This window comes from Serinus canaria, chromosome 14, assembly GCF_022539315.1.
Source record: "Serinus canaria isolate serCan28SL12 chromosome 14, serCan2020, whole genome shotgun sequence".
Lineage (NCBI taxonomy): Eukaryota > Metazoa > Chordata > Aves > Passeriformes > Fringillidae > Serinus > Serinus canaria.
This window is the reverse complement of record NC_066328.1, coordinates 12,887,015-12,911,987: the sequence shown is the minus strand read 5'-3', so window position 1 is coordinate 12,911,987 and position 24,973 is coordinate 12,887,015. Positions and strand designations below refer to the sequence as shown.

General features: G+C 42.1%; 1 protein-coding gene across 2 annotated transcripts; it reads right to left on the bottom strand.

The window, feature by feature from the left end:
- Positions 1-262: 262 nt before the first annotated feature.
- On the bottom strand, positions 263-23,120 carry WIPI2 (WD repeat domain, phosphoinositide interacting 2). Of its 2 annotated transcripts, none has more exons than XM_018915856.3 (12): positions 22,877-23,120; positions 14,153-14,235; positions 9,186-9,355; positions 7,940-8,036; positions 7,272-7,369; positions 6,753-6,845; positions 5,896-5,966; positions 5,126-5,233; positions 4,199-4,363; positions 3,047-3,154; positions 1,782-1,912; positions 263-969 (listed from the first exon to the last, which is right to left on the bottom strand). In XM_018915856.3, exons 1-12 carry the CDS (start codon positions 22,948-22,950, stop codon positions 857-859), a joined length of 1,311 nt encoding a protein of 436 aa, XP_018771401.2. In that variant the 5' UTR covers positions 22,951-23,120; the 3' UTR covers positions 263-856. The 2 variants fall into 2 exon arrangements, with proteins under 2 accessions (XP_018771401.2, XP_009090327.3); XM_009092079.4 differs by having other exon boundaries at positions 1,815-1,912.
- Between the last annotated feature and the right edge of the window lie 1,853 nt (positions 23,121-24,973).

Sequence of the window (24,973 nt, the reverse complement as noted above, 5' to 3'; positions counted from 1 at the left end):
GACAATCTACAGGAAAGAAAGAAAGTGCTTTCCAAGTCTTTTCTCAAAGACCCACAAGCTTATCAGCCACCACAGGCTACAGACACCCAGGTACCAAAGGTGTAGAGACAAGGTTCTTTAACAATCCTTCCCTCATTCTAGCTCTTCTTCCAGCAGCAATTCCTTTCCTTCCCTGTAAAGGCACTTTCTATATTCTATATCCTTACGCAGGGAAACACTTCCAGTTTTCCATCCCAACAAACAGAACAGTCCCACAAACACACAACATTCAGAAGGAATTTTAATTAACAAAATGGTCCAGGAAAGGGAAGGGAGAACCCAAAAAAAACAGGCCATTGCATTTGAAAGGTTGCATGTCAGTCACTAGGTATGCCTGCAAGCCCATGCACAGGAAACCATTTGGACCTTTGTCAGTGCAGAACCAGTCTCAGCTTCCAGAACCACTTCTCTACTCCTTCCTTATATAGGCTAAATATTATATACATATATAAAAAAAATACAAACTTGAGTTTGTTATAAAGTGGCTTCTCTCTCTCTCTCCCCCTCCTATGCTTGCTTGGCACATGAATGCATGCAAAGCTAAGTAGGCTCTGAGGGCTGCACAAACAGCAGGTTTTGGCAACAAAAAAAAATAAACACAGCTAAAATAGATAAGCAAGATTAAAAGCCACTGAATTGAAAACCATATATTTTTCCAATTGTATAGAATTAGAACTACAGCTATGACTTAAAACTGTAAGAGTCTGTCATCCTCTCTCCCAACTCATGTCAAAGTTCATAGCAGCATAACACGAGATTCCTCAAGAAACGTCAAGCCAGTGTTCTCTGCTTCAGGAGTGAGTTCACAGGTCCAAGTTTAGTCTGTCCGAAGGATCATGGGGGGATGTTCACTGTCTTCATCCAATCTAAGTGAGTTGGTTTCATCTTCCAGGCAAGCTCCACCCACAGCACCCAGGTCATCCGTATAGGCTGGAGAGAAAGGAACAAGGAGTTGGGGAATCAGCAGCAACAAACTAAGGCTTGGATCCAGAGCGAATGAGTGGAGCTGAAGCACCAGGCATTACTTCAAATAGTTTCACTGCCACCCTATGTTTGTTTTTATCATGACTCTGTTTCATGACTGTGTTTCTCCAAGGCAAGAGCAGTTCATGATCAAAATTAAACTCCTGTGTGTGTGCAATGCATACTGGAGCTTTGGGCAAGCTGCTGTTTTCAGCCTCTACTGATGCAGTGCAGTGCAGACGTTGGCATGTGCCAACTGCCCTCCCTTTGCAGGGAGGCACTAACCTGGGTGCCAGACGTGGCAAAAGCTCCACTGACTTGGAGAGCTGCAGCATTAACCAAGTTCTCATCCTCTTGATTTATCAGAGCACTGAATCAGGCTAAAAGGTCGCTGTTCCCATAAAGGAACAATAGCAGCATTTATTAACCTTTCATAAACATATTTTTAGAGAAGGGAGCAGTGCTATAATTCAGATGCTTTGCACAAGGTCTGGGTGCAGAACTGCCTCAAGAACCATGCGGCAACTACTGAAACTATCACTACAGCCATCAACCACAACTCAAGCCAAAATTCTACCCAGAAAGCAGCAAAGACAAGTGGCCCATCTACAGAAAGCTACTGCACACCACGAGTGCTCTTTTCCTACTGCTCACCAAGGCTCCACCTCGCACGCGCGGTTACGCAAAGCTCGGTGCAGATGTGGACCAGCTCACGCAGCCATCTAGAAGGAAGCAACAGGCAGAGGTGCTCCCTGCCCCATTCCCAGCCTTCTCCTTACCATGCCTGCTGGGTGAGGAAGGCACATATGTACCTTTAGTCACAGCGGCACTGTACGTCTGCGCTACCAACGGCCGGTCGTGCGATGCAGACTCCAGAATTTCGTTGGCGGGCTCCATGCTGCCATCGAGCCTGCCAGGAAGAGAGGGGTTAGCTGGAGAGGTGATCTGCCTGGGCACAAGACAGCTTGAGCTGGCAGCTACAGCAAAACATCTCATCAGGTGTGCAAGAATAATGTATATAGAAATGCAACAGGAGGAACTTGGTCCCTCTATTCCAGAGGCCTGGCCAGAAAGCAGCTGACAACACTTGCTATTTCTCTGAAGACTCATCAGCGTCAGGATCTAAATCCTAGTAGCTCATAGCAGGAAAAGAAGACTAAAAACAAGACTGCATGATGAAAAAACCCCATTCCAATCAGCAATATTGTAGGTAATCTTGAGCTCTGTCACAACACAAGCAGTTGCTTCTTACACAGACACTAGAAAGCCTTTTAGAGAAAGTATTAGAGCATTTCAAAGATTAACAACTTGGTAAAAGCTTCCATCTATGAGGCCTCACTTCACCTCTAATCAGAGGTCATGTCTTCAAATGTTCAGATAAATGTATGATTTTTGACCGTAATTGCAGGGTGACCAAAGCTGCAAACCTGAATTACAATCACAAGTTATTATCTTTAATTCCATGATTGATCAAGTAATTTGACTGTATTACCCTAACTTTTCCTGCCAACCCTTACTGAGAAACTGCATTGTCCTATTTCTCAAGCGTTCTACAGTACTATTACAGAACACCAGCTGCCTGGCCTATATGCAAGAAGTTTAATAAGGACACCAGCAGAGAGACAACAGGGATAATTTCATAGGCCAGTTTCCCCTCTGTGAAGTCAGAGTAAGATCTTTCTCATGTTTGTCACTACTTCATTTATTGATGAAGAGGATGGTGTCACACGTTTCAAATTCTTGTTTAAGTAACTCAGCTCAAAGTGTCAAGAGGAAACAGGAGCAGAGAGAGAACAGCGATTGATCCCTCCCTGCACTGGGACAGGGTTCAGTTTCTGCTGGTAAAGTGGTGCTTGCTGTAGGGGATACCTGGAAGGAAGGCTCAGGGGGATTCTGAAATTACTCATTCCTGTCAGAGGTCCCGAAAAAAGATTAGTTTGAAGAAATGAGCTGTTCTAAGTTAGACTTTTCCAGAAGAGAACTAAGTTTGAGAGGAAACTGGATTTTGAGAGGATATAATATACAACAGCTAATGTGGACTTACTTGTGCTGCTTCATTAGTGTGCACTCGCCTCCCTCCTGGGGGTCTAAGTTGTACATGTACAGATATCCATCAGCAGCTCCCACCAGCAAACGAGGGATCTTCTGGATTCTAGAAAGGTTTAGAGCAGCAGTTATTAAACAACAGACTACTATATAAAAGATTATTTAATAACACAGGAAAGCACGCTCTCCTCCCTTCCCATGATTTAATGGTTAGACTCAATCTCAGAGGGTTTTTCCAACCTAAATGATTCTATGACTTTAAGGCATTATTTTCCACATTTTAGCTCCTGGACAAGGAATGCTGTTAACAGTTACAGCACCCAGGAAAGAGCTGCGTGTAGAAGATTTATAGCATAACCACATTTTGGGGCTAACAGGATGCCACAGGAATCAAGCAATTACATATAACTCAGCAAAACAGATTCAGAAGTTACCGTCCTGTTATCAAGCTTTGTGCAACTCCAGAGACAAATATTCTAACGGGAAGGATTTACTTATTTGAGAAATGTTACAAAGCTTAATTATTGCTTAAAGGGTGCTTTGAGATCAGAGGAGTGAGAGTACAGACATTAAGTCAATTTAGCATAAAAACTATAAAACCCCCACAAAGTAAGTTTACTACTGCTCAGCTTATTACTTTGGTAGCTGTGCCAAATGGGACCTGCCTTTGAGGAAGACAGAATAAAAGATTAGATTTAGTCCTCAAAATTAACTTTAATGAATGCTACGCTGTTTTAGAGACAAGAATTATACGAATTTGCTTTCAAAGACTTCTTTAATGGTTAGGCTGGATTGCCTAATTTTGCAATTCACTAACAACATACACCATCACTCCCCATAGCACTAATGGAAACAAATGCCATAAAAGCCCATGGGTCTGCTCTCAATATTCTTGCTTCAAAATTAAAAGACATCTTTAAACAACACTTAGAAATGGGCTATTGCTATCCATATATATCCAAATATTATGCCCTTTCCTCCTTCTCTCATGGACTGAGACGTGTTAGCTCTGCCACGTTGCTCTTAAACTGGAATGATCACAGGTGACCACTGCTCTGCTGCAGGTGAAGCTGTGTTTTACAGTGGCAGCCTCTTCAGAGCCCAAACAACCCAGCAGGGTGGGCAGTGCAGGCTCCCTTTCTGTACTCACGTGGCAAGTGCACAGATGTTTTTGTGCCCACAGAAGGGCAGACGGACTGTAGCAAAGGCTCTACCCTGGTTGAACATCTCAGTTACTTGAGAGGGCAGATAGCTCGTTGAGGCCATCAGCACTTTTCCAAAGTAACCTGTCCAGGTTGTAGGCTCTTCCTGAGGTCTACAAGTCAGAAGAGAAAAGTGACTCACTTTGACTTCACCTTAGAGAAAAAAGTGTGTAAACACTTGAAAACATTTTATTTTGTAAGATATTAGGCAGCTGTTTCTCTTCAGAAATAACTAATACCCTTGAGAATTTTAACACACTTCATTTATTTTACAGGACAAAATGTGTCCTCCAATACCCTCAGCCTGTTATTTAAGCATGTTTGACTGTAAACTGATACTTCTGCACATAAGACTGCATTTTATAACATTCATTATACAAGAGCAGAATCTACTGGAAAGCAGTATGCTTCAGGATTTTATTAATCTGTTTATCACTAAGCAAATCATTGTTTCCAATAACTTCCACTGAAATGGAATTAAGACTGTCCTTTCAAATCATAAATAGGAACATTTTACAGCTTGGTGTCTTTTAAAGCTCCCTATATGCAGCTGGAAGGCATTGATGACATAGCTCTTCCCATATGGATGTCAGAGGAGGTGAAACAAACGTAACCGAAAATGTTAAAACTGCTCCACACTCCTTTGTGAAGGATGGCCAAGTTCTCTTTGGCAGAAAAACATCTTTTCTACTCAGTGGGAGAACAGTACACAGCTCAGCTGCAGTTGCTGATTCATAAGTGACTTCTTATGCCCTTTACTTTACAGGAGAAGTTCAAAAGAAGTCTGTCCACACTTTTGAGAACTCATTCTTTTGAGTACAGTCAACTTAAAATTCCTTTTCTTTGAAAAATTCTAAGGCACCTTTGAAACCTACTTTTCTTTCACAGTCTCAAGTTTGAAGATATGCACCGTCTCTGTGTTACTGGATGCAGACAGAAACATGCCATCCATGCTGAAAGCCAATGAACAGATGCTCACACACCTGGTTAAAAAGAAAAAAGAGAAGAAACACAAGGAAGTCAAACTATTTGGCTTAGTTAAGAAGATTTCTAAAGTCACCACTACTTTGCAAGTAACAAAAACCACCCTTCAATAATTAGCATTCTGAATTCTCTGATAATTTCTTGAAGCTATTAAAGCATAAGACTAATTATGCTCAGCTCTGATATTTACCAGATATGGGATCAATTAGTAACACTCTGAACTCAGTCTTACCCTGTATAAAGTACAGCAGAAGCACAGAATTACTGCTGCCACAAACCACACCACCATTGCACAATGGCTATCACTGGCCACAGCATCAGAAGGATTTAGAAGAGAGTAGGAATATTAGATGTACTGCCTCCAATTTCCATAAGAATACAATACATCCTACAAGGTGACCCACTTTAAACAAGTTCCCTCACCAATAAATGTTAAAAGGCAAGAGGGAGTACAATCCTGACAGGACTGATTTATAGAATAGTCAAGTCCAAAGGAAGGAAATTGGAAAACATTCAAGCTGAAACTGTTATAAGCATACATGCAGGGATGAATGAAGATGAAAACAGGCAAAAAAAATCAGGATGCCAGCTCAATTGCTGAACATACTGGAAATCAACCATAAGGAATGAGCATCAGGTAATTAACCCAGCTGAACTTTACCTCTTCACTCCCCTTCGGAATTCAAAGAGTTTCTGTCCCTCTGGAATGGAAAACACTCTTATTACTGTCCCCTGCAAAGAAAAAAACATAAATAGATCATTTTTCATTTCAAGTTCATGCATTGTGTACTAGCTCTAGTAAGCACAACTAGAAGCAGCAAACCACTTTGCTCTTAACTCATTGCTGTGATGCAGCCCAGATACTACATGAAGTATTTATGGAGCTTGTTTGTAGGATGTGTTTGAAGAGCACAGAAACAAGAGGTGGGAGCTACTAATGCAGAGAACAAGCTGTGCATCAAAACCAGCCCTTCTTATCATATTTGATCATGAAAACCAGCACACTAGACAAGTACCACGAGTACAATCACTTGGATGTCTTTGTGCCTTTACCAGGTGCAATCAGCTATACCTTTATAGTCTAAGCTTATTACTCAAAGAGCAGAGGCTTCAGACTCTAATTTACACACATTACATGCAAAATTTGTCATCACATGCCAAAGACTAGCAAGGCACTTCTCTCTATCTAGATTTTAACTGTCTTGTTTTCGTTAGGAAGACAGCATCAAAACAAGACAACTGATTTCTATTAAGTGTCCTGCACTAAAGGGAGAAACACTCAGAGGACTGCCCTAATTACAGCCAGATTAAAATGCTTTATTTAAATAACCTTATTATCCAACATTTCACAGCATGGAAATTGTGTCAAATATCATTAACAGATCTTAACTTAGATTTCCCATTTTAACTGTAAGCCTTCTTTTCTGGCACTTGCACATGGAACTGTGCACACTTAAAATACTTAATGACAAATTTGATTTTTATGACTGTTAGCAAGGCATTTAAAAGCTCCCTTACCTTTTCGGAGGCTGTGGCAAGTTTAGTACCACTTGCATCAAATGCCAAAGCAGCCAAGGGACTATCATGAGCTGGGATCATATTGGCAGCTCTCTACAGTGAATCAATAAAATAGAACCTTAGAACAGTACAGGTTAAAAGCTGCATGTGACTGCATATTTAAGCACACTCAAGGCAAATATGGGTCTTGTTTTCTGGACAACAGCTTCAATATTTTTTTCAGTAACTAAGTACATAAAATTATCACTGAAGCATACACATAGAGAGTACAAGCAGCAGGAAGACAATTCAAATAGAAATTACTTGATTCCACCCATTTGCCCAGTTCTACCCCATCAAATCTAGTATCAGCATTTGTATTTTATTTGCTGATATTATATATTATATATTCTATGAAGCAAGAGATGCTGCAAACTGTTGCACAGAAACCTAAGTGTCCAGTAATTCCTTTCTGAGCAAGTTAAGTCATTTTCAAAACCTGCATCTTTAGAGGTGGAAACAGCATTCAAAGATTCTTACCAGATTGATGGTGTCAAAGACTTGTACTTCTCCAATAGTTGCACTTCCTGGATAGGCCAGGTAGCAATTATCATTGTTTATTGATAAAGCACACAACCCTAGAAGGGATGCAGAAACAGGATTACAAACAGGAAAATTCCAGGACTTATGCAGTAAAACTTCATGATTCTGCACTTGAATGTCACAAAAATAACTCAAATTATCAACAAAAACAAAGACGAGTGATCTCAGAGTCAACCTGTAATATATGCAACTATTTAGCATAAGTCTGTTTAAAATAAAACAGAAAAGGAATAATACCAATAGAGTTACAGTAACTGATTAAACAGTAGAACTTCCCATGTCTGCTATGATTCCTAAAGCATTAACCTGACAAAGTCCTTAACTATACCAAGTGCTGTCAAAATCCAGCTTTTATCTCTCCTGTTTTTTTCCTAACATTTCAACACATCCACTCCAGGAGACCAAAACATTGGGAAGATGCAGTTTAGGGCAGAGTCTGCTACTTGTTCTCAGCTGGATCTAACATGTAGGCTTTCAGACAACACTCATATTTGTTATTGTATTTGAAAGCAGAATTAACAGCACCACAGTTCCCTGTAGAGAACCTCATACACTGACACAGAAAGCACTTTTCAGAGTTCTGCTGATTCTACCATCACATTTACCTGCAGGATTGGGAGGTGTCTCCCTGATTGTATGTAATACCTTCATGTCTCGTATGTTGTGTATATAAAGAGACTCTTCCAGACATACTATCAGCCTCTAGAAAATGGAAAGAGGACAAAATGATGACATGGAAATGGAGGTCATATGGATCTATCAATCCTAAAAAATTCTATCCCAAAATGCAGTAGGTACCTCCCAACAGAGAAGAGGTTGTACCCACCTGATGGGGAGAAGTAAGAATCTGCCAGAAGATACACAAGACCCAGCTCCTGACACAAGCACTGCACCACACTTCCCTCAACCTCACCAGCGCAAACTGAAAACATTCCCACTACTAGTTTAAGTCAGCAAGCCAGAAACCTTCACTTAATTCTTATTCTGTACCAATTTACATGTGGAAATAATGTTTCTGCTTTTGCTAAACAGAGAAAACAGACAACCATTCCAAAAGCCTATAACTTAGCCATAATCATTTGTGAATGGCCTTTTTTTTTTTAACTCTTACTAAGTTCTTCATCAGCTCATTTAATTTGTAGACTACATGTGGATGACTAATTAGACATTACTCATTTTACAATAACTCCCTGTGCCAGAAATCAAATTACCCACTCTTTCTCTCATGACTTTAAACAGGAAACCCCTCCTCCCACACTCATTTTTTGGGGGCAAAGTCAGACATTAAGGTTTTCTCCTCCAGATGCCATTCTCTCTAGCTTGGATGAACTGGTTAAAGACAGAGAAGTCTGTACTTGCTGAAGAGCCTACTAATGATTTAGTCATACAGCAAACTATGCTTCCAGGTGCTGAAAAAATTCACCATTTGCATGACATTTTTTTAGATTTTCTTTTCTGAGAGGTATTCAGCAAACAGCACTTACAACCATAACAATTTAATAGATAACTTTAAATTTTGGCCTGAAGAGAAAATGTCAGTCTCACATACTTTCACATTTAGGATGAAAGGATGATTCACACTGGGAGGGACATCAGGAGGTCTCTAGTCCAACCTCCTACTCAAAGCATGCCCAGCTTAGTCAGGGTATTTCCCCAAGTAAATATATAAACATAGAACCAAAAATACTTAACCAAATAGAAGTACTGAGATGCCATACAGAAGCCACACTTGGTAAAGTACTACTAAATTTCAAATAGCAATTCTAAAGGAAGGGCTAAAGGAAGGGCTAGTGTAAGATCCACAACCCATTTTCCCACGTTTCCACCTAGGTAGAACCACTGCTCACTCACCTGTCTATTGAGTTTGACAGCCAAGATGGTGTTGGAGTAACTGTAGTTGCAAATCTCTGTCCCCTTCTTAAAGTGACAAACTTTCAGCTTGCGTGGAGCTTTAAGGCTAACTATGGCCACCAGACTACTGGAGAAGAGCCTCTCCACAATGCACACATCTTCTGTGTCAGCTGAGCAATCACAGGAGTGAGGGAAAAATACAGAGGGACATTTCAGGGAAGAAGAACGATGCACATCAACAGGAAATATTGTCTAAAAAAATCACAGATTCAGTCTATGCAAAAATACAGTTTAACACCACAAACATTCTGCCACAACAGCTCAGAGTCAAGATGGGATAGGCTGCTAAAGCAGAAAATTTACAGAGTGAGTGATGATTTCTGAAGATTTCCTCTCCCCTTCCCAAGGTGTCACACAAGTTTATGTTTCAGAACAATGTCTATTCCCCATGCCCAGAATCCAACAGAAAAAATCCCAAAGCTGCAACACCCAGAAAACTGTCAAATTCCAGAATTTTACAATCTTCTTTTATCGCTGCAGAAATCTAGGAAAGCAAATGTTTTTTGGGCTTTTTTTTGTGCATGTGTTTGGGTATTGCTTTTAAAGCTGTATTTTGCTTGAAAGGATTTCTGATGACCCAAACCCCTGGCATTTCCATTTACCCCTCTATGAAGAAAGAAAGGTTACAGTACTCAGAGGAGCTGGTGAAACTCATTTGCCACAAGACTGCTGCAGCCACCAATCAGCATTTCCACACACACCATCTTTTACCTGACAGGCCCTAAGAGCAATTTGTGCAGGAATCACTGGTGCCCAGCATTCATGTAGAGCCACAAAACATCAGATTTGCAAAATGTTTCTACTATGGGAGCACTGACAGCAAAGGAGGAACACAAATCCCTGTGTGAGGAAACAGCAGGAGGGAGGAGAGTCCAGGATCTCTGGCAAAGATGATTTCAGAGCATTTGATCATAGCACAGCACTGGACCATGCTGGCAGGAGGCCAAGTCCCACCACCAGTTATCCTGGCATCTGTGTCTCCCCCTCCATCCCATAAACTCCTCTCCATAACCCCAGGAACACAGTGCATACAGTTTTCAGGGCAGTGAGAAGCTGGAGAGATTTTCACCATGCTCTGCAGCTCTTCCACAGCCACTGGCTACACCTGCCCTTTCATTACAGAACCCAATCAAGACAAGTGACTTGAGCCTTTGGCCTCGATCCATGAAAACAAATTTTTCAGGAGTCAGCTTCTGGATTAGCTCAATGCTTAACACATTCCAAACCATAAAACTGCCAGTAGAAAAACAAACAAAAAAAACAACCCAAAAGAGCTTGTTTCTGAAGGCTTCTGTTTTGGCCAAGAGAAACATTAAGTAATTAATTTGCACTGTTCCCATCAGCAGTGACAGAAACTCCATGAAAAAAGTTCTGTTCAACATTCTCAGTATATGACACTGCCATCAGTGGGACACGTCTGCTTTCCAAGTGCTTTTTCTGGGCAGTTATTTCAAGAAAATGAACACAAAAATATTTAACGTCCTACATTTTTTTGAGAGAAACAGCCTCCTTATGAAAAAGGAACAGGTTTACACTCTTCATTTTCAGTACTCCATGCTACATAATTGACTTTTATCTACATCTTGTATTTAATATGGTACTTTTCCAGAGAAGACATAACAGCTCACAGAGGCTTTGAAAATTCAATTTTCTCATGCAACAGGGATAATGCATTTTAGTAATTACTTTGTTTTCAAGGAATTGTTCTCCATTTTTCTGATACTACACAAAACACATGAAAAAGAAATACAAAAATCTGCTTCAATAAATGTATGCAGAGACTTTGAAATGCAGAGGTCCGTGTTCCTTGAATCAGAGTAGCTACATAAAAGACTCTCAAGTATTTTTCAGGATGGGTTATCAGCTTTCCATCTAAGCCTGGAGTCCTTCAAAATGGTGACATCCTTTTAAAACAGTCAGAAGACCAGCATTCAGAGACCCAAAACCCACAGTCTGACTGCTCCCAGCTCCAGGGTGAGCACAGCTTCTTTCCCCATCCAGGGACAAGTGTGCAGACACAGCTTCTGGGAATTGTCATCCTCCCAGGCAGGACAATTGGTATTTCAGAAGGGGAACAGCAGCAGGAATTCATATGGAAATAGTTCTGTCCTATGCTGCACTGATGGGAAGGGAAGGCACACAGGGAAGAGCACTACCAACAACTAAGACACCAGGCAAAAGAAAAATTTTCAATAAGCAAAATGCCTCAAAGGTATTGATAATCCTTCAGTCTCACCAGACAAAGACTATAATACAGACAGCTACCTTTAAAGAAAGGCTTTGTGATGGGCATTTAATTAAATTCACTTTAAAATACAGGATGCACCTCTGCTCCTTTGTCTTCCTTGAACAGGAAGAAGAGATAAAATCTCTTCACAGCTGCCAAGTAATTTATGCTTCCCAACAGCAACTATTCAAGAGGGTACCAGGCTATACTGCCCATCCTATGTTCAGCTGACCTGAATTAATCATATGTTTAGCAGCAATAAAGCCCTATAGCAATGCTGTTACTCAGGTTGTTTTTTCTATTCATATTATCTCCTTTACACTACACAACTGAGCATTGCCAGAAACTCAGATTCAAAACAGAGTAAGAACAAAAAGAAATGCAAAACAAATTAAGTATGAGCAGCGAGGGGAGAACAAGCAAACACATAACAAGATTAGCTTCATAAACACAAGTATGTAGCATCACAGACAAGAGCTGGTTAGAGCCAGCTAGATTATGATCAGCTGTGCCTTTATTCCATTTTTAATCCAAGAACATGAGCATGTCAGAAGCATTCATTAAGCCTTAAAGCACCCTCCAACCTAATGCTTGTTTTTACAGTGGGATCAACTGCACAGGGAATCAGGAGATTTGCAGTCACAGCAGAAGTCAGGGATAGGAGCAGCCAAATCTCCCATCTTTTTTTGTATTTCTCTCAAACACAAGACAGCTGAGGCATATTCTGCAGTTCAGTTTTAACACCTACACAAGAGCTGGCAAATCAATCTTCCAGAAGAGAAGGAGGGGTCCTTAACAGTGCTCACTCAACACAAGAGGTCTTTAGACTCACTTAAACTAAACTGGGAAGTGGGAGGCACTGGGTTTGAGAGGCCTCAAGACACCTTTCCTTGAGGAAAGGAGGTAACCAATGCACAGGAAGCCCTCCACCCTCATATCAAGTTTTAACAGGCACGGTTTGCAAGTCCAAGACTGAAAATTATTTGACTCATACAAGGAAAATTAAGGCTTCTCAGTATTTCTGCTTTTAGCCAAGACTGTCTGGCTTCCACAGGCCAAACCACTGGATTTTTTGTAGTGAGAGGGCAAAGAGTAATGGGTTCAAATTCAGAGGGGAAATTCAGGTTTAGTTTGTGGAAGAAATTCTTCCCTGTGAGGGTGGGGAGGTCCTGGCACAGGTTGCCCAGAGAAGCTGTGGCTGCCCCTGGATCCCTGGAAGTGTCCAAGGCCAGGCTGGATGGGGCCTGGAGCAACCTGGGATAGGGGAACTGGATGATCTTTAAGGTCCTTTACAACCCCAAACGTTCTACTAAATGTTAACTCATACTCTGTGCTCAGCTTTCATACACTGAACACTCAGAAAACTTAAAATATCCAAGAGTTTAAGTCCATACAAGCATCCCAGAACAGCCTGAATTTTAACCTGCTGATTCTTAACCTGGAATCAGCAGGTTAAAATTCCAACTCCAGCTTTTACAAGATGTTGAACAAGGCACTTTATCCAACTTTTTCTCTCAAGGACTCCCCAGAAGACGCAGTCCTGCCCAGTGCAGCCAATCTCCCAGGGTATTTTTCAGGGTCTCGTGTAACAGGGAATCATCTTCACTGAGTCTTCTGGGGTGACACAGGGACTCATCTGCACTGAGTCTCCTGGGGTGACACCAGGCCAGACACTGGAAGTGCCTGACATACTGCAGAGGTCAGGTACATAAACTCCATGGTAGAAAATGGAATCCAAGCCACTTACTAACCAGTACAACCAGACCATGACTCAAATAGGAAGACGTAGCTACAACACAATTTAATCCGACCACAGGTGCCTAATTTGAACCTCACAATTACTTCTCTCCATTGACTGTGTACAGAAGCAGGCTGTCATCCCAGGTAATGGGTGATTTGAACCACACCCCATTTCCAAACTTAACATGCCACAGGGTCAGGTCACTTTGGGAATGGAGTCTGAGGACAGCTCTGTCATGGGATCCCACTGTAAGTGCTGATATCACAGCAGTTGGTACCACCTGCTCACATGGAGTTTACAAGAAAGCAAGGGTACTCATGCATAGCACTCATAGCTGACTTATTAGCATCTCAAAAAAGGGAAGTCTGTGAACTGCTGACAGAACAGGGGACACCTCTTCTCCCCCAGGCCTCCCTCCACTTCACCTCAGATCCTACTCAACTGTGATCACCATTGAGAAGTTATGGGAATCTGAGTTATTCACCCTTTTGGATGAGCAAGCCTGCAGCTATAAGAATAATTTTCTAATAGAAAGTATTAGGATAAAAAAATATAATTAAGGCTTTGTTTTCTTATTTGATAAAGGTATATTAGTACTTCCACACCCCAACAGCCAGTATAAAGACCCAAAAGACACTCTCTCACATGAGTAAATTATTATTTTTATAGCCAGCTGCTATATAACCTGGCTAGACATTATTAGAACAGCAGAGTTCTCATAGCTACTACCAAATTTCATACCATACCAGCTAAATTTAAATATAGAACATTGATTCATACTTTTACCCTGCTTGCAATTACTGTATTTGTGTGATATTTACACTTAAGGTTCCTTTTATGCCAATTTCAAACAACCTGTGAATAAGTGAAACATTTCTTCTCACCTTAAGCCAACTAAGGGGATTTAAAAAAAGAAAAAAAAAGGAAAAAGATACTCACTGCATTCATAGATCTGCTCTAATTTGTCCACAGAAGAAAGAGAGAAGAATTTGTAGCCTGATTTACTGCCAACCGCAAGGGATCTGCAAAAGAAACAAACTAGTCAGGAACATCAACTCCATCAGCTGTGATTACCCTTGGACAGATTCTTACCCAGTTCTAAACCTCCAGCTGGATTAGCTCAGTAAGGAACGTGATAAAATTTTGTCCAAAAAAGCCATAACAGACACAGACAGCTTCCTCAATTCTGATTAGACCAAACAGCTTCAGAATTACAGAATTTGGGTGTGGAATTCTGCTTCACATTTATGAAATAAGAGTTCACAGCCTAAAGTAAACCTACTGCCCAATTCTCACTGGTGATTTCTTCACACGGGCTAAAAGCCTTAGTGTGGAGGGAAGATGATGACTTGAATAATGTAATGCAAACCAATTACATCATTGCCTCATCATTAGAGGTGACCTCCAAGACCTTTTAAACTGGGCTGTCTGGGGATTTTTGTTCTTTACAGTGTAATCGTCCCCAAGCATCCCAGAAGAGTTTTATTATTAAAAAAAAAAAAAAAGTAATTAAAGACTGCCAACTCTAATTTTCTCTGGCTTTACATGATGATGTTCTAGCACCCCCACTGTCAGGTCTCAGTCTTACAAATACTCATACTGAATCTTTGATCAGAGGCACCCTCTAAAAATGCTAGGGACTGATGTTAAACAGATTGAACAATAGCAGAACATTTAAAAACTTACTAAAACCCCTTCTTTCCTCCATTACTCAATTTTCACACTTAGCTCACAGACCATTTAATTGCTTTTCCAGACAGAGTCAAAGGCAGGTCTTAAATTTTAAGCTAGAAAAATCTTTAGCCTGTCTTGCAGGTCTTTACACATCAAGGCAGCAGACAATGGCTCATTCTTGTTTCCCCTCCCCATCTGGAGGATGATTTTATGCCACAGATAAAGAAAATTAACAGTCAATACAGTTTTACAGAAGTGCATTAGTATGCTTATAGTTCATATATTTTTTACTGCCAAGAGACATGGAAGAAAATTCCAATAAAATACATTTTGATACCCTAAACTGTGGCAAGTCATTCAACCCAGGGCTGCAATCCAACCGTGCCAGTCAGCCTGCCAAAAAAGCCTTTTTGAACTCAGCAAGATGATTCTCTACAGTTCAGATGCACTAACAATTAATACAGCATTTGGAATACAATGAAGATTCCTAGATTTCATGTCCTTTCTGTATTTTCACTTGTGGCTCCAAAGTGAGTCTTTTTTAAATTTCAGCATACCCAGAAGATTAAAAATTGCTGCTCATATAGTTCACCCTCTAAAATCAAGGCACAAAATCAACTTCTGTAGGATGGTATGACCTTCTCTTCTAGAAGAAAATACAGCTGGCACAATCTGGTTAGGAAATTATGTTTGAGAAGGTTTAAACCTTCAAATTAAAACATGAACCATGCAAGCAAGAGATTCAATTCCACAGATTCAATAACCAAGATATTAAAAAAGCATATTAGGCTTAAAGATAGAGAAGCAATCATAAAACAAAATTTTGTTGCTGCTCCTCTAAGTCACCCTAGAAATACTGAATTTAATTTTCCTTCAGACAAAATCAGTATGTTCAGCAGTCTCCATCTGATTAATTACCAAAGACACTTCAGTGGTTTTGCTCAACTAGTTTTGTAAACTCAACAAAAACTCACATTATTTCAGGGGAGAAAAAAACCCCTGAAACTCTAACTTGGTAAAACAAAGCAATGAGTCAGCTTTTCTTATATCATCTACTGCTTTCCTCAAAAGAAAGTTTAACAAAGAATGACACCAGAACTGTCGCTTTGCAAAGGTAAACAAGCACTCCACAGAGTTAAAAATAAGTGGAGTCACAAGACTCCTTGCAATATAAACGATCCACACAAGACACAGAGAACCCCACCAGCAGCTATTTGCATTTCTAGGCAGAACTGATTCCTGAATTGTACTTACAGCTTTAAACACAACATACTGCTGAATCACTGTTTTACTGACAGCATCACTGAAAGCAGCAAGGAAACCCATTTTTCTTGTCCTACGACTACACCTCATTCAAATGAGCTGTAGACAATGGCAAACATGAATTGTGTACATAATAAAAATCATTAGACTGAGTAGAACCCAAAATGCAGAAGCACAGAATGGACCTTTCCATCCATGACAACTGCTTTTTGTTATTTATTTCAGGATCAAGGTGATGAAGTCACAAATTATTTGTTTACACAGAGCACTTCAAGATAATTAAACCCATTTCAGTGTACAAGTGTAACTGCAAAATAACCCCTTTTTCTTCTGGAACAGCAGTCTTGCTTTTGGAGGGTTTGCTTTGTTGGTTTGGTTTTTTAAATGTACTCTTAAATTACTTCTTATGAAACTACTGGAAAAAGGCTTTTTATATGTAATAAGAACCCACTAGGCTGAATTATACCAGCACAATCACAGTGATTTAAATCTCCCATCTTCCCCTGCACTGATATTACACTTAAGCCCTTAAGACACCCACAGCCATCTAAATGGCCAAATCCACAAAACAAGGACCTAGCCAAAATTACCTCACCTCTGCAAAAATGTGCAAGCATATGGGGAAGAAATATGATCAATAAGCTATTCAGCTCCTGATCAGATAGACAGTGGCCAACAAGAAGCTGCTGTGGTTTATTAGAAGCTCCTTTTACAGCATAGGTGTTATGCTTTATAATCACTGATTTTCAGAAGCTGATGAGAGACTGAAATTGAAAATAAAATAAATATTCTCTAAAATGGCTTTTTTTTCCTAACATTATGCTATACACATGTGGGTTTTAGCTCTATTATGTGCAGCCTCTATTACACACTTTAGACTGTACACTCTGAGCTATTTCATCATGAAGGTTGTCTCCTCAGTACAAAATTATCAATATAGCCATGATTTATGGAACTGTGTTTATCCACTTTTTGCAGAGATAATGCTGCAGACTGATCCAAGACTACATAAATCTTGATAGTATTTTCAAGAGTGACTACCATAAATAATTAAAACTATCCTCATCAAGCAAACAGTGCTGGGAGATTTCACACATTCATTGGAAGATGCTGACACTTACTCTAAGTGCACTCACCTAAAGTGGGAAATCAGCTGCTTCAGTCTCTCTGGCTCTTTAGGAACAAGTTTTTTCAGCTGGGTTAGAATCCTAAGGTTTTCTTTTGTTTCTTTAATATACATATAGAAGGAAGAAAACCAGTTTTTCCCTTTCCATATCACAGAGGACCTTAACTATTAATCAGAAATATTCTACATTAATCAGAAAGTTCCTAACAAGGGCAGCTCTCTCAAAGATTAAATCAATTGCAGCTGCAGCATAAACATGACTCTAAAAGTCATTACTGCTTTAAATAACTGGTTAATTAAGCCTACTTTCATTATGATACAGTCTCATTATACTAATGTTCCATCTCATTTCAAAACCAATGTAAATTTCCACAGACAAAACATTCTGGCTTATGATGAGGAGAGGGAAAATAATAATAATAATGAAAGAAAAATCAATGAAGACATAAGAATTGCTAAGGAAATACTTAGGAAATGTACCTTGCTTTATTTCCCCCTCCAAAATATCTGCTGTAACATCTCATGGGCATGTCATAATATCAAAGGCCATTATTTTGGAAAAGAGATACAGAACTTCATACATCCAATATTTTTGTCAGCAACATTTTGACAACCCACAGGAGATTTTCTCATTATTCTTGTATTAAAAGAAAACTCAAATCTGCTACAGCAAAAGGAGACCATGCCTGCTCATCACTTCACACGCAGGCTGGGACACCAGAAAGTCCATAATCAGAGTACATATCACTATTCTTGGGCCAAATCCCCATCCAAATGGTCACACACTGAGGAACAGCTCCTCTGACCAGCCCCCCTCAGCTGCTGTGCCCTGTGCAACAACAGCAAGAAACACAACATACGCTTGTCTCTCTCAGCTTGTCTCTCTCAGCTATCCTCCCTGAGTGTAGGAGCTACGGGACCGCTCTGTCCTTCCTTTTTTTTGGTCTCTGTTTAGCTTTAAAGCCTCCTTGGAATAGAGAGCTCTCCTGTCCTCAAGGATCACGGGTGAAGGACACCTGAACCTAGGAGAAACAAAGGCAGAGGAGTGAATGCTCAGCACCTAACCCTTGCTCCTCCCACCACAAGCAGTTTACTACAGAGATCCAAACATCAGAGAATAAGGGAATGAGGATACAGCTTCTGGGACACAAAGCATGCCAGGTGCATACAGAGACAGCAGCATTTGCTCACAATGTAGAATGAAACTGATTTATTTGGGAAATAAAGGGCAGAATTAAATTGCAAAGAAGAAATATACGGAGTGATACATGTCATGTGTAACTCCACGCAAAAATGAATGCAGAGCCTGAAGAAATCCTTGCCAATAAGGCACACACCAGTGTTTTCCTTAGAAGTCCAAACACAAGGTTTCCTCTTCCCCTTTCATCAGGAGTCTGTTTTCAAAACTGCAGTGACTACTTTGTTTCCAAACGCTGTCACACAATCACTTATTTCAAAAAAGATGACTAAAACTTCTCTATTCTGCCCACTTGCATTATTTCACAAGCAGGCTGTTTGGTGGGGTTATTTTTTGAGGGTGGGGGGGAAGTGGGTGCAAATTGAATCTGAATGCCATTAGTAAATACTTCCAAGGAATACCTGTGCAACAGTCTAAATATTGAAAGTTTTACCTATTATACAGATACAGTCAAGCTTTGGGATCTCGAAGTTAAGCTTTGCTTAAAAATTCACAAACTTCTAATCCATTAGCATTTCCCTTATGAGATTTAAAGCTTCTATGAGTTTGTGAGGTGTTTAATTTTTCATAAACGTATCTATGCTCAGTTTTAGCAGTTTTCCCAGAAGTAATACAAAGTGCACTTGGGTTTTTCTCCCCAAGTATCCACTGTTAAAGATTTACAGCTGTAAAACCTACCTAGCACCGAGGCCACCCACAAGCTTCCACTGCCGGGTTTTGCTGGGACACCCAAATTCCGATGGGTTGCTCCACTTTGATCTGCAAGCTGCAGCTTCTGCCTCTCAATCAGGGAATGCCAGTCATGCCAAGTTGTGCAATGATTGATTCACTGGGGAAAAGGGCTCAGTCCAAAACAAGCACACTAACATCTTCTGAAAATACCCTTCTCTGTGTTTTTACTTAATGAAAACATTATATCAAAGAGAAGCCACAAACCAACCGCTTCTGCTGCATTATAGGTGAAGTGTTTTCAGGCAGAGTTCCAGTCCCAGCCAGTAATTCAAAACTCTCATGTAAATAAAGCTTAGGGCAATGTGGGATAAACAGGCAAGACAACACTTGCAATAATGCAGATACTATTCCAAGAGACAATGTCACTACACACAGCATCCATGAATGAATATTAGCCAAGTCTGGGAAAACTGCGTGACAAAAAGCAGGATAGAGGATTTCTGCTTCAGTCACCAGGGATTGCAACAACTGGGAAAAGCAACAGCAACCTGTGTGATGACAACATTCTTCCAACTACCAGCAATCCAATTTCCCAAGACTGAGCCACCATGAAGCTCATCTTCCTACAGGAGAGAGTACCTGATTACCAAATCTACATAAACCAAAGAAAAGTTAGCTTGGTACTTCTTTTCAGCAGCAACAAGCCCCATCTTTTCCTATGACAAGAAACTGGCTCTGCTGTGCAGGTAAGCAAGACAGTTAAGCCTGAGTGGAACTGGCACCTTATTAGGGTGAAGGTAAAAGCTTTAAATGTAGTAACAATGAGCCCATGTCATTTATTTTCCAGTTTTGTCTGTCAGCAATTTTTCTAATTACTGAAGCATCTTAAAGCATGATGTGAGCTCTACTGACTGGGCAGACATAAACAAAGCTTGTCTTTCATATACTGCCTGAAAGAATATACATTTGTTTACCTTGCCTGTCTGGAGAAGGGCTCCAGTTACCTGTAAAAGTTGAAAACAGGTGAGCTTTCTGAGGCCAAGCATGGGAAAGTGCAAGTCTTCCCTAATAAGTTCTTTTCAACTCCTGTCAGCTGGTGAACTGTGATCTCTTAGATATATAAAATATATAGTATATATATTCGACACATGTGTGTATATATATACATATAATATATAGAATATGTAGTATACACAGTATATATTTATAGTATACTATAAACCCAGAGAGCTGCCTTCTTGTTCCTCCACTCAAACAAGAAACTAGGAGAGATCACAGGTGGGAAACAGGAAAAAAAAATTAAATAAACTTCTGTTTATAGAACGTACACAACCACTAAATTCTACTCAGTTTAGGAACTTGAATGCAACTTGGTTGTTTGGGCCACTTACCACATCAGACAAGTGTTTCACTGAGGAGCTGCTCACAAAGGCATCTGCAAGACTGCTTTTATACTTACTACTTTTCTTGGGAAGTTTTATTTAAGACACTGTTATTAAGAAGGGATTATTCCACATCATCAACCTCTTAATTTTATCTCAAATTCAGTGGCCTTTTAAATTAATTTTAGAAAATTGAAACCAAATATGAACAGAAGCCTTTTGATATTTCTGTCATTTCTACATCAGATACCTGAATTCATAAATATTCAAAAAAATGACACCAAACACCTAGTAACCCAAAACTTGGAATGGCAAAGATCTATGGGCCAGGTCTGCCTCACATAAAATTTACATCACCAAAATTCTCATCAGCTAATCTTAAGGTGATTTATATATAAATCATATTTTTAAAAATATAATTTATTGACACAATGGAGATTAGAATACCAAACACAAAAAACCCCCAAAAAACAAACCAGCTATCATAGAACATTTTTTGGTTATTTACAAAAGAAGAAATGGGAAAAGTAGTGCAGTAGCACACCCAACTGAGGAATGAAATCATTAGCCAGGTGTCCCCCTTCTCTCCCTACAAACTCCAAGTTATGAAGGAATCACCTTTATGCTCCTTGAAGAAAGATTTCAAGGTGTACAAGCCAAACCCACCTAGTTAAGTTCACGTTGTATTTGCTTTCTTGTTATTTCTGTCTTGGTTTTGTTCTCAAGCCAACCTACAACTCTTGTTCAAATCAAGTGGGTTTTTTTGGTCCCAACTCAGTGATCTTTAGGTACATAAAGGTCTCCACAAAGCTAAGCCGCAACTGAAAATGCAGAGGTGCCACACTGCAGAACAGAGCTGAACTTCAAAAGCTGATATATTACCTTTACAAACTGCAGAAGAAAGAGGTGACAAATCCCCTAGTTATTATGACTTGGTTTTTTTTTTTTTTTTTTCCCAGTAATAGGTAAAAAATGAATGGTAGTTGAGCAAAACTTGGGCATGTTTTATATGGACAGGGTGAGTTCTATATGGTACCCACTGAAAAAAATGTAAAAAGCAGTTGCAAAGTCGCTGGCTTGAATCAATATAGGGATAATGATTTACTCACAAATACACAGAGCACTACTGCTCCCCCCCATCATTTACCACAACTTATTCACTGCCAGTCTCTTGTCTCAAACCTATCCAGCTCCAACTGCCCATCTCTTCACCCCCAACAAAGCCTACAAAAAGCAGAGTCTCTCCTGATGTGATGTAACTGTGCTTGGCAGCCAGCAGAAATAACCTTCACAACTCCCCTATGCTACAGGACTTGCTGACGACAGGCACAGATCTCCCTCGTGAGGACAAGATATTGTTACTTGCAAAAAGAACAAGTTGTTAAAAAAACAAACCCTCCACCACACACGTGGGCTACATTTTGTGATGCCAACCTGAAATCATTTCCTCTTACTCACTTCCTAGAACAAAACCCCTTTCTTGAGTACAAGCTCTTTCAATTCTTACTCCCTTCCCAGTTTCATTTCTCAGGTATTTAAGACAAATCCAAACCAAATGAATAGGGGGTTCCTAAATTAAAAATACTGCTTTATAATACCCCATATAAAAACTAATATGCACTAATTGATCTAAATATGCTGCAATGATTAAGTAATTTGTGAGACGTGCAGCTCGAGCCATCCCAAGCCCAAGGAAGTGCAGTTTCAAGGATCAGAGAAAGGCCTGTTCTCTAAATCAAAACCAAAAGTAACATGGTCTCATAAAACTCACTTCAAGCCTAAGTCTCACTGCCTCAACACCGCAGGTGACAATAAAATAACTGTATGAAAAGACAGCTGTGAGGAACTTTTGGATGAAGTCTTTGCACGTCCTGGAAGACTTGCGGTTCATGTCAGGCCCTCCTAGGGCTGAACATCAGCCAGGAGCAACAGGAGCCCTCCTTCCGTCCCCTTCCCCAGCAACAGCGAGCGACGCTCCCAAGCAGGAGCACAACTTCCCCGGGCAGGGAGCGGCCACCTCGCTGCCACCACCCCCGAGCCGCATGTCCCCGCGGCACGAGCGGCCTGTCCCTATCCCCGCGGTTCCACAGCAAGCCGGAGGGCACAGGAGGCTCTTCCCAGCCCTCCTCCCTGCGGGGGACCCCGGCCCCGCTCCAGCCCCGAGGCGCCGACACGGGCCGGCTCCAGCGGCGCTCCCCGCCATGGAAAGAGGCGGCACCGGGGAGACCCCAGCACGCCCCGGCCGCGGCCAGGCCTGCTCAGGGCCCCCCAGGCCTGCTCAGGGTCCCCCCGGCCGCTACCGCTCCCCGGCCCGGGCCCCTCAGCCCGCCCCCCTCAGCCTCCCTTACGTGTTATCCTGGTTGAAGTTGGCGAAGAGCAGATGGCCGCTACCGGCGTCGCCGCTCTGCCCGGCCAAGTTCATGGCGGGACAGCCCTCGCCACCCCCGTCCGGCGGGGGGAGGACGAGGAAACACCTCCGGAAAGCTGCGCCCCTCAGCCGCGGCGCCCGCGGCTGCCCCGACCCCGCCGCATCCCCGCCGGGCCCTTGTTTACGCGGCGGGCGGCGGAGCGGCCCCGCGCCTGCGCCCTCCCGGCCGCCGTACGGCCAGCGCGCCTGCGCGCGCGCGGCGGCGCGGAGCGGGTCGCGTTGCGAAGCTAAGCAGGGTCCGGCGCGGCCGGCGGTGGATGGGAGACGCAGAGCGCGGCGCGGATTCCCGGCTCGGCGCGTCCCCGCTGTCCCCGGGCTGAGCGCGGCCACCGCGGTCCCGGCACGGTGACCCCACGGTCCCGGCACGATGTGGCCCCCCGCGGTCACGCCCGTGCCGGTGCAGTTCCGCTTTGTGCCACGGGATGTCCCTGAGGCTCAGCGGATGAGCCGGCGGCGGCTTCGGACTCGGGAAAAAGGAAAACAAAAAAAAACCCCAAAAAACCAAAGTTGGAGCTGTTCGGGATGGAGAAGAGAAAATTGCGTGGAGATCTCAAACCAGCTCTCAGTGTCTGAAGGGGCTCTTGGTCAGGATTTGTAGGAATAGGGAAAGGAGTAATGGGTCCGCATTGAAATGGATATACAAAGGAATTTTTTACTGTGATGGTGAGGTGCTGGAACAGGTTGTAGATGCCCCGAAGCCCTGGCAGTGTCCAAAGCCAGGCTGAATTGAGCATCCTGGTCTAGTGGATAACACGAAGTGCAAGGGGTAAAATGAAAACAAAATCCAAACCAAAACAAAATCACACAAAATAAAAACAAACAAACAAAAAAAATCCCTCCCCAGAAAAGCAAACACACACACGCACACACAAAACCTAAAGAAACCAACCAACCAACAACAACAACAACAACAAAAACCCCACCAAAAGCAACAACAAAAAAACTCCACCCAGAACTGAAAAAGCGATTTTTGGAAATAGGATCACCATCGAGGGATTAGTACAGAAAAGGGTAAATCTCACAAATATGAGCCACCAGGGGTTGGGTTTGTGCCTCTGGGGCCATCTGGCTCCAGAGGGTTCACGAGTGGTTCTCATGGAGCAGTGTGGAGTGATGGAGCCTCCCCCTCACCAGCCAGGCTAAAGGACCAGCTGCTGGCATGAGACCCCTCCAAATGGCTCAAACCCAAGGGCCCCAGCTCCCTACTGCCCTGTACCCACCCTGCCATGCCCACCAGAGCCAGTCCTGTCCCCCACAGTCACCTCTGGCATCGCTACCCCTGCTGCCAACACATCCATGTGTCCTGTAGCTCTTCCTACCCATCCAGAGCTTCTTTTCTCCCGGGGAAACTTCCCCTGCTGATGGCTGATTTTAATCTCAAATTGTCTCTTTTTGTACCTGTAGGCTCTGGCAGTTCCATGTGCAGGAAGTCATCCCTCCCTGGGGAGATGGGATCCCAGTGTGCTGCCAGGAGAGCCCAGCACTGCTATCCCTGCCAGGTGTGGGTGCTCACACTGTCCACTGGGATCCCCCAGAACCCTTCCTCAGGGCACAGTGCACAGAGGTGTCTCCAGATGTGGGAATCCTGCAGGGAATCACAGACTATCCTGAGATGGAACACACACAAGGATCAGAGCCCAGCTCCTGGCCCTGCACAGACACCCCAGCAATCCCACCCTGTGCCTGGGAGCGTTGTCCAAACCCTCCTGGAGCTCAGGCACTCTTGGGGCTGGGACCATTCCCTGGGGAGCCTGTTCAGTGCCTGACCACCCTCTAGGAGAAGATTTTTTTCCTATTATCCAAACAAAACTTCCCCAGACAGCTCCAGCTGTTCCCTCGGGTCCTGTCACTGGTCAGCAGTGAGATCAGAACAAAGAAAGAAAACATCCCTGGGCTTCATGAGCCATTCCTCATCTGAAGGAAAACTCTGCAAACTCCACCCACCCTGTTTTGGTGACATAAAAAAAACAACTGTATTCAGGGTATCCCAGAATATTAGAATTTCACCTTACAATTG

What these genes read in the sequence shown, in the direction of transcription:
- WIPI2 (XM_018915856.3), bottom strand. Translation starts at nt 22,950, where the DNA reads ATGAACTTGGCCGGGCAGAGCGGCGACGCCGGTAGCGGCCATCTGCTC. An exon ending in CTGTCAAACTCAATAGACAG is followed by an intron (nt 8,037 to 9,185) that starts GTGAGTGAGCAG and finishes TCCATTTTCTAG; the next exon opens with AGGCTGATAGTATGTCTGGA. An exon ending in ACACTAATGAAGCAGCACAA is followed by an intron (nt 1,913 to 3,046) that starts GTAAGTCCACAT and finishes TCTTCCTGGCAG; the next exon opens with GCTCGATGGCAGCATGGAGC.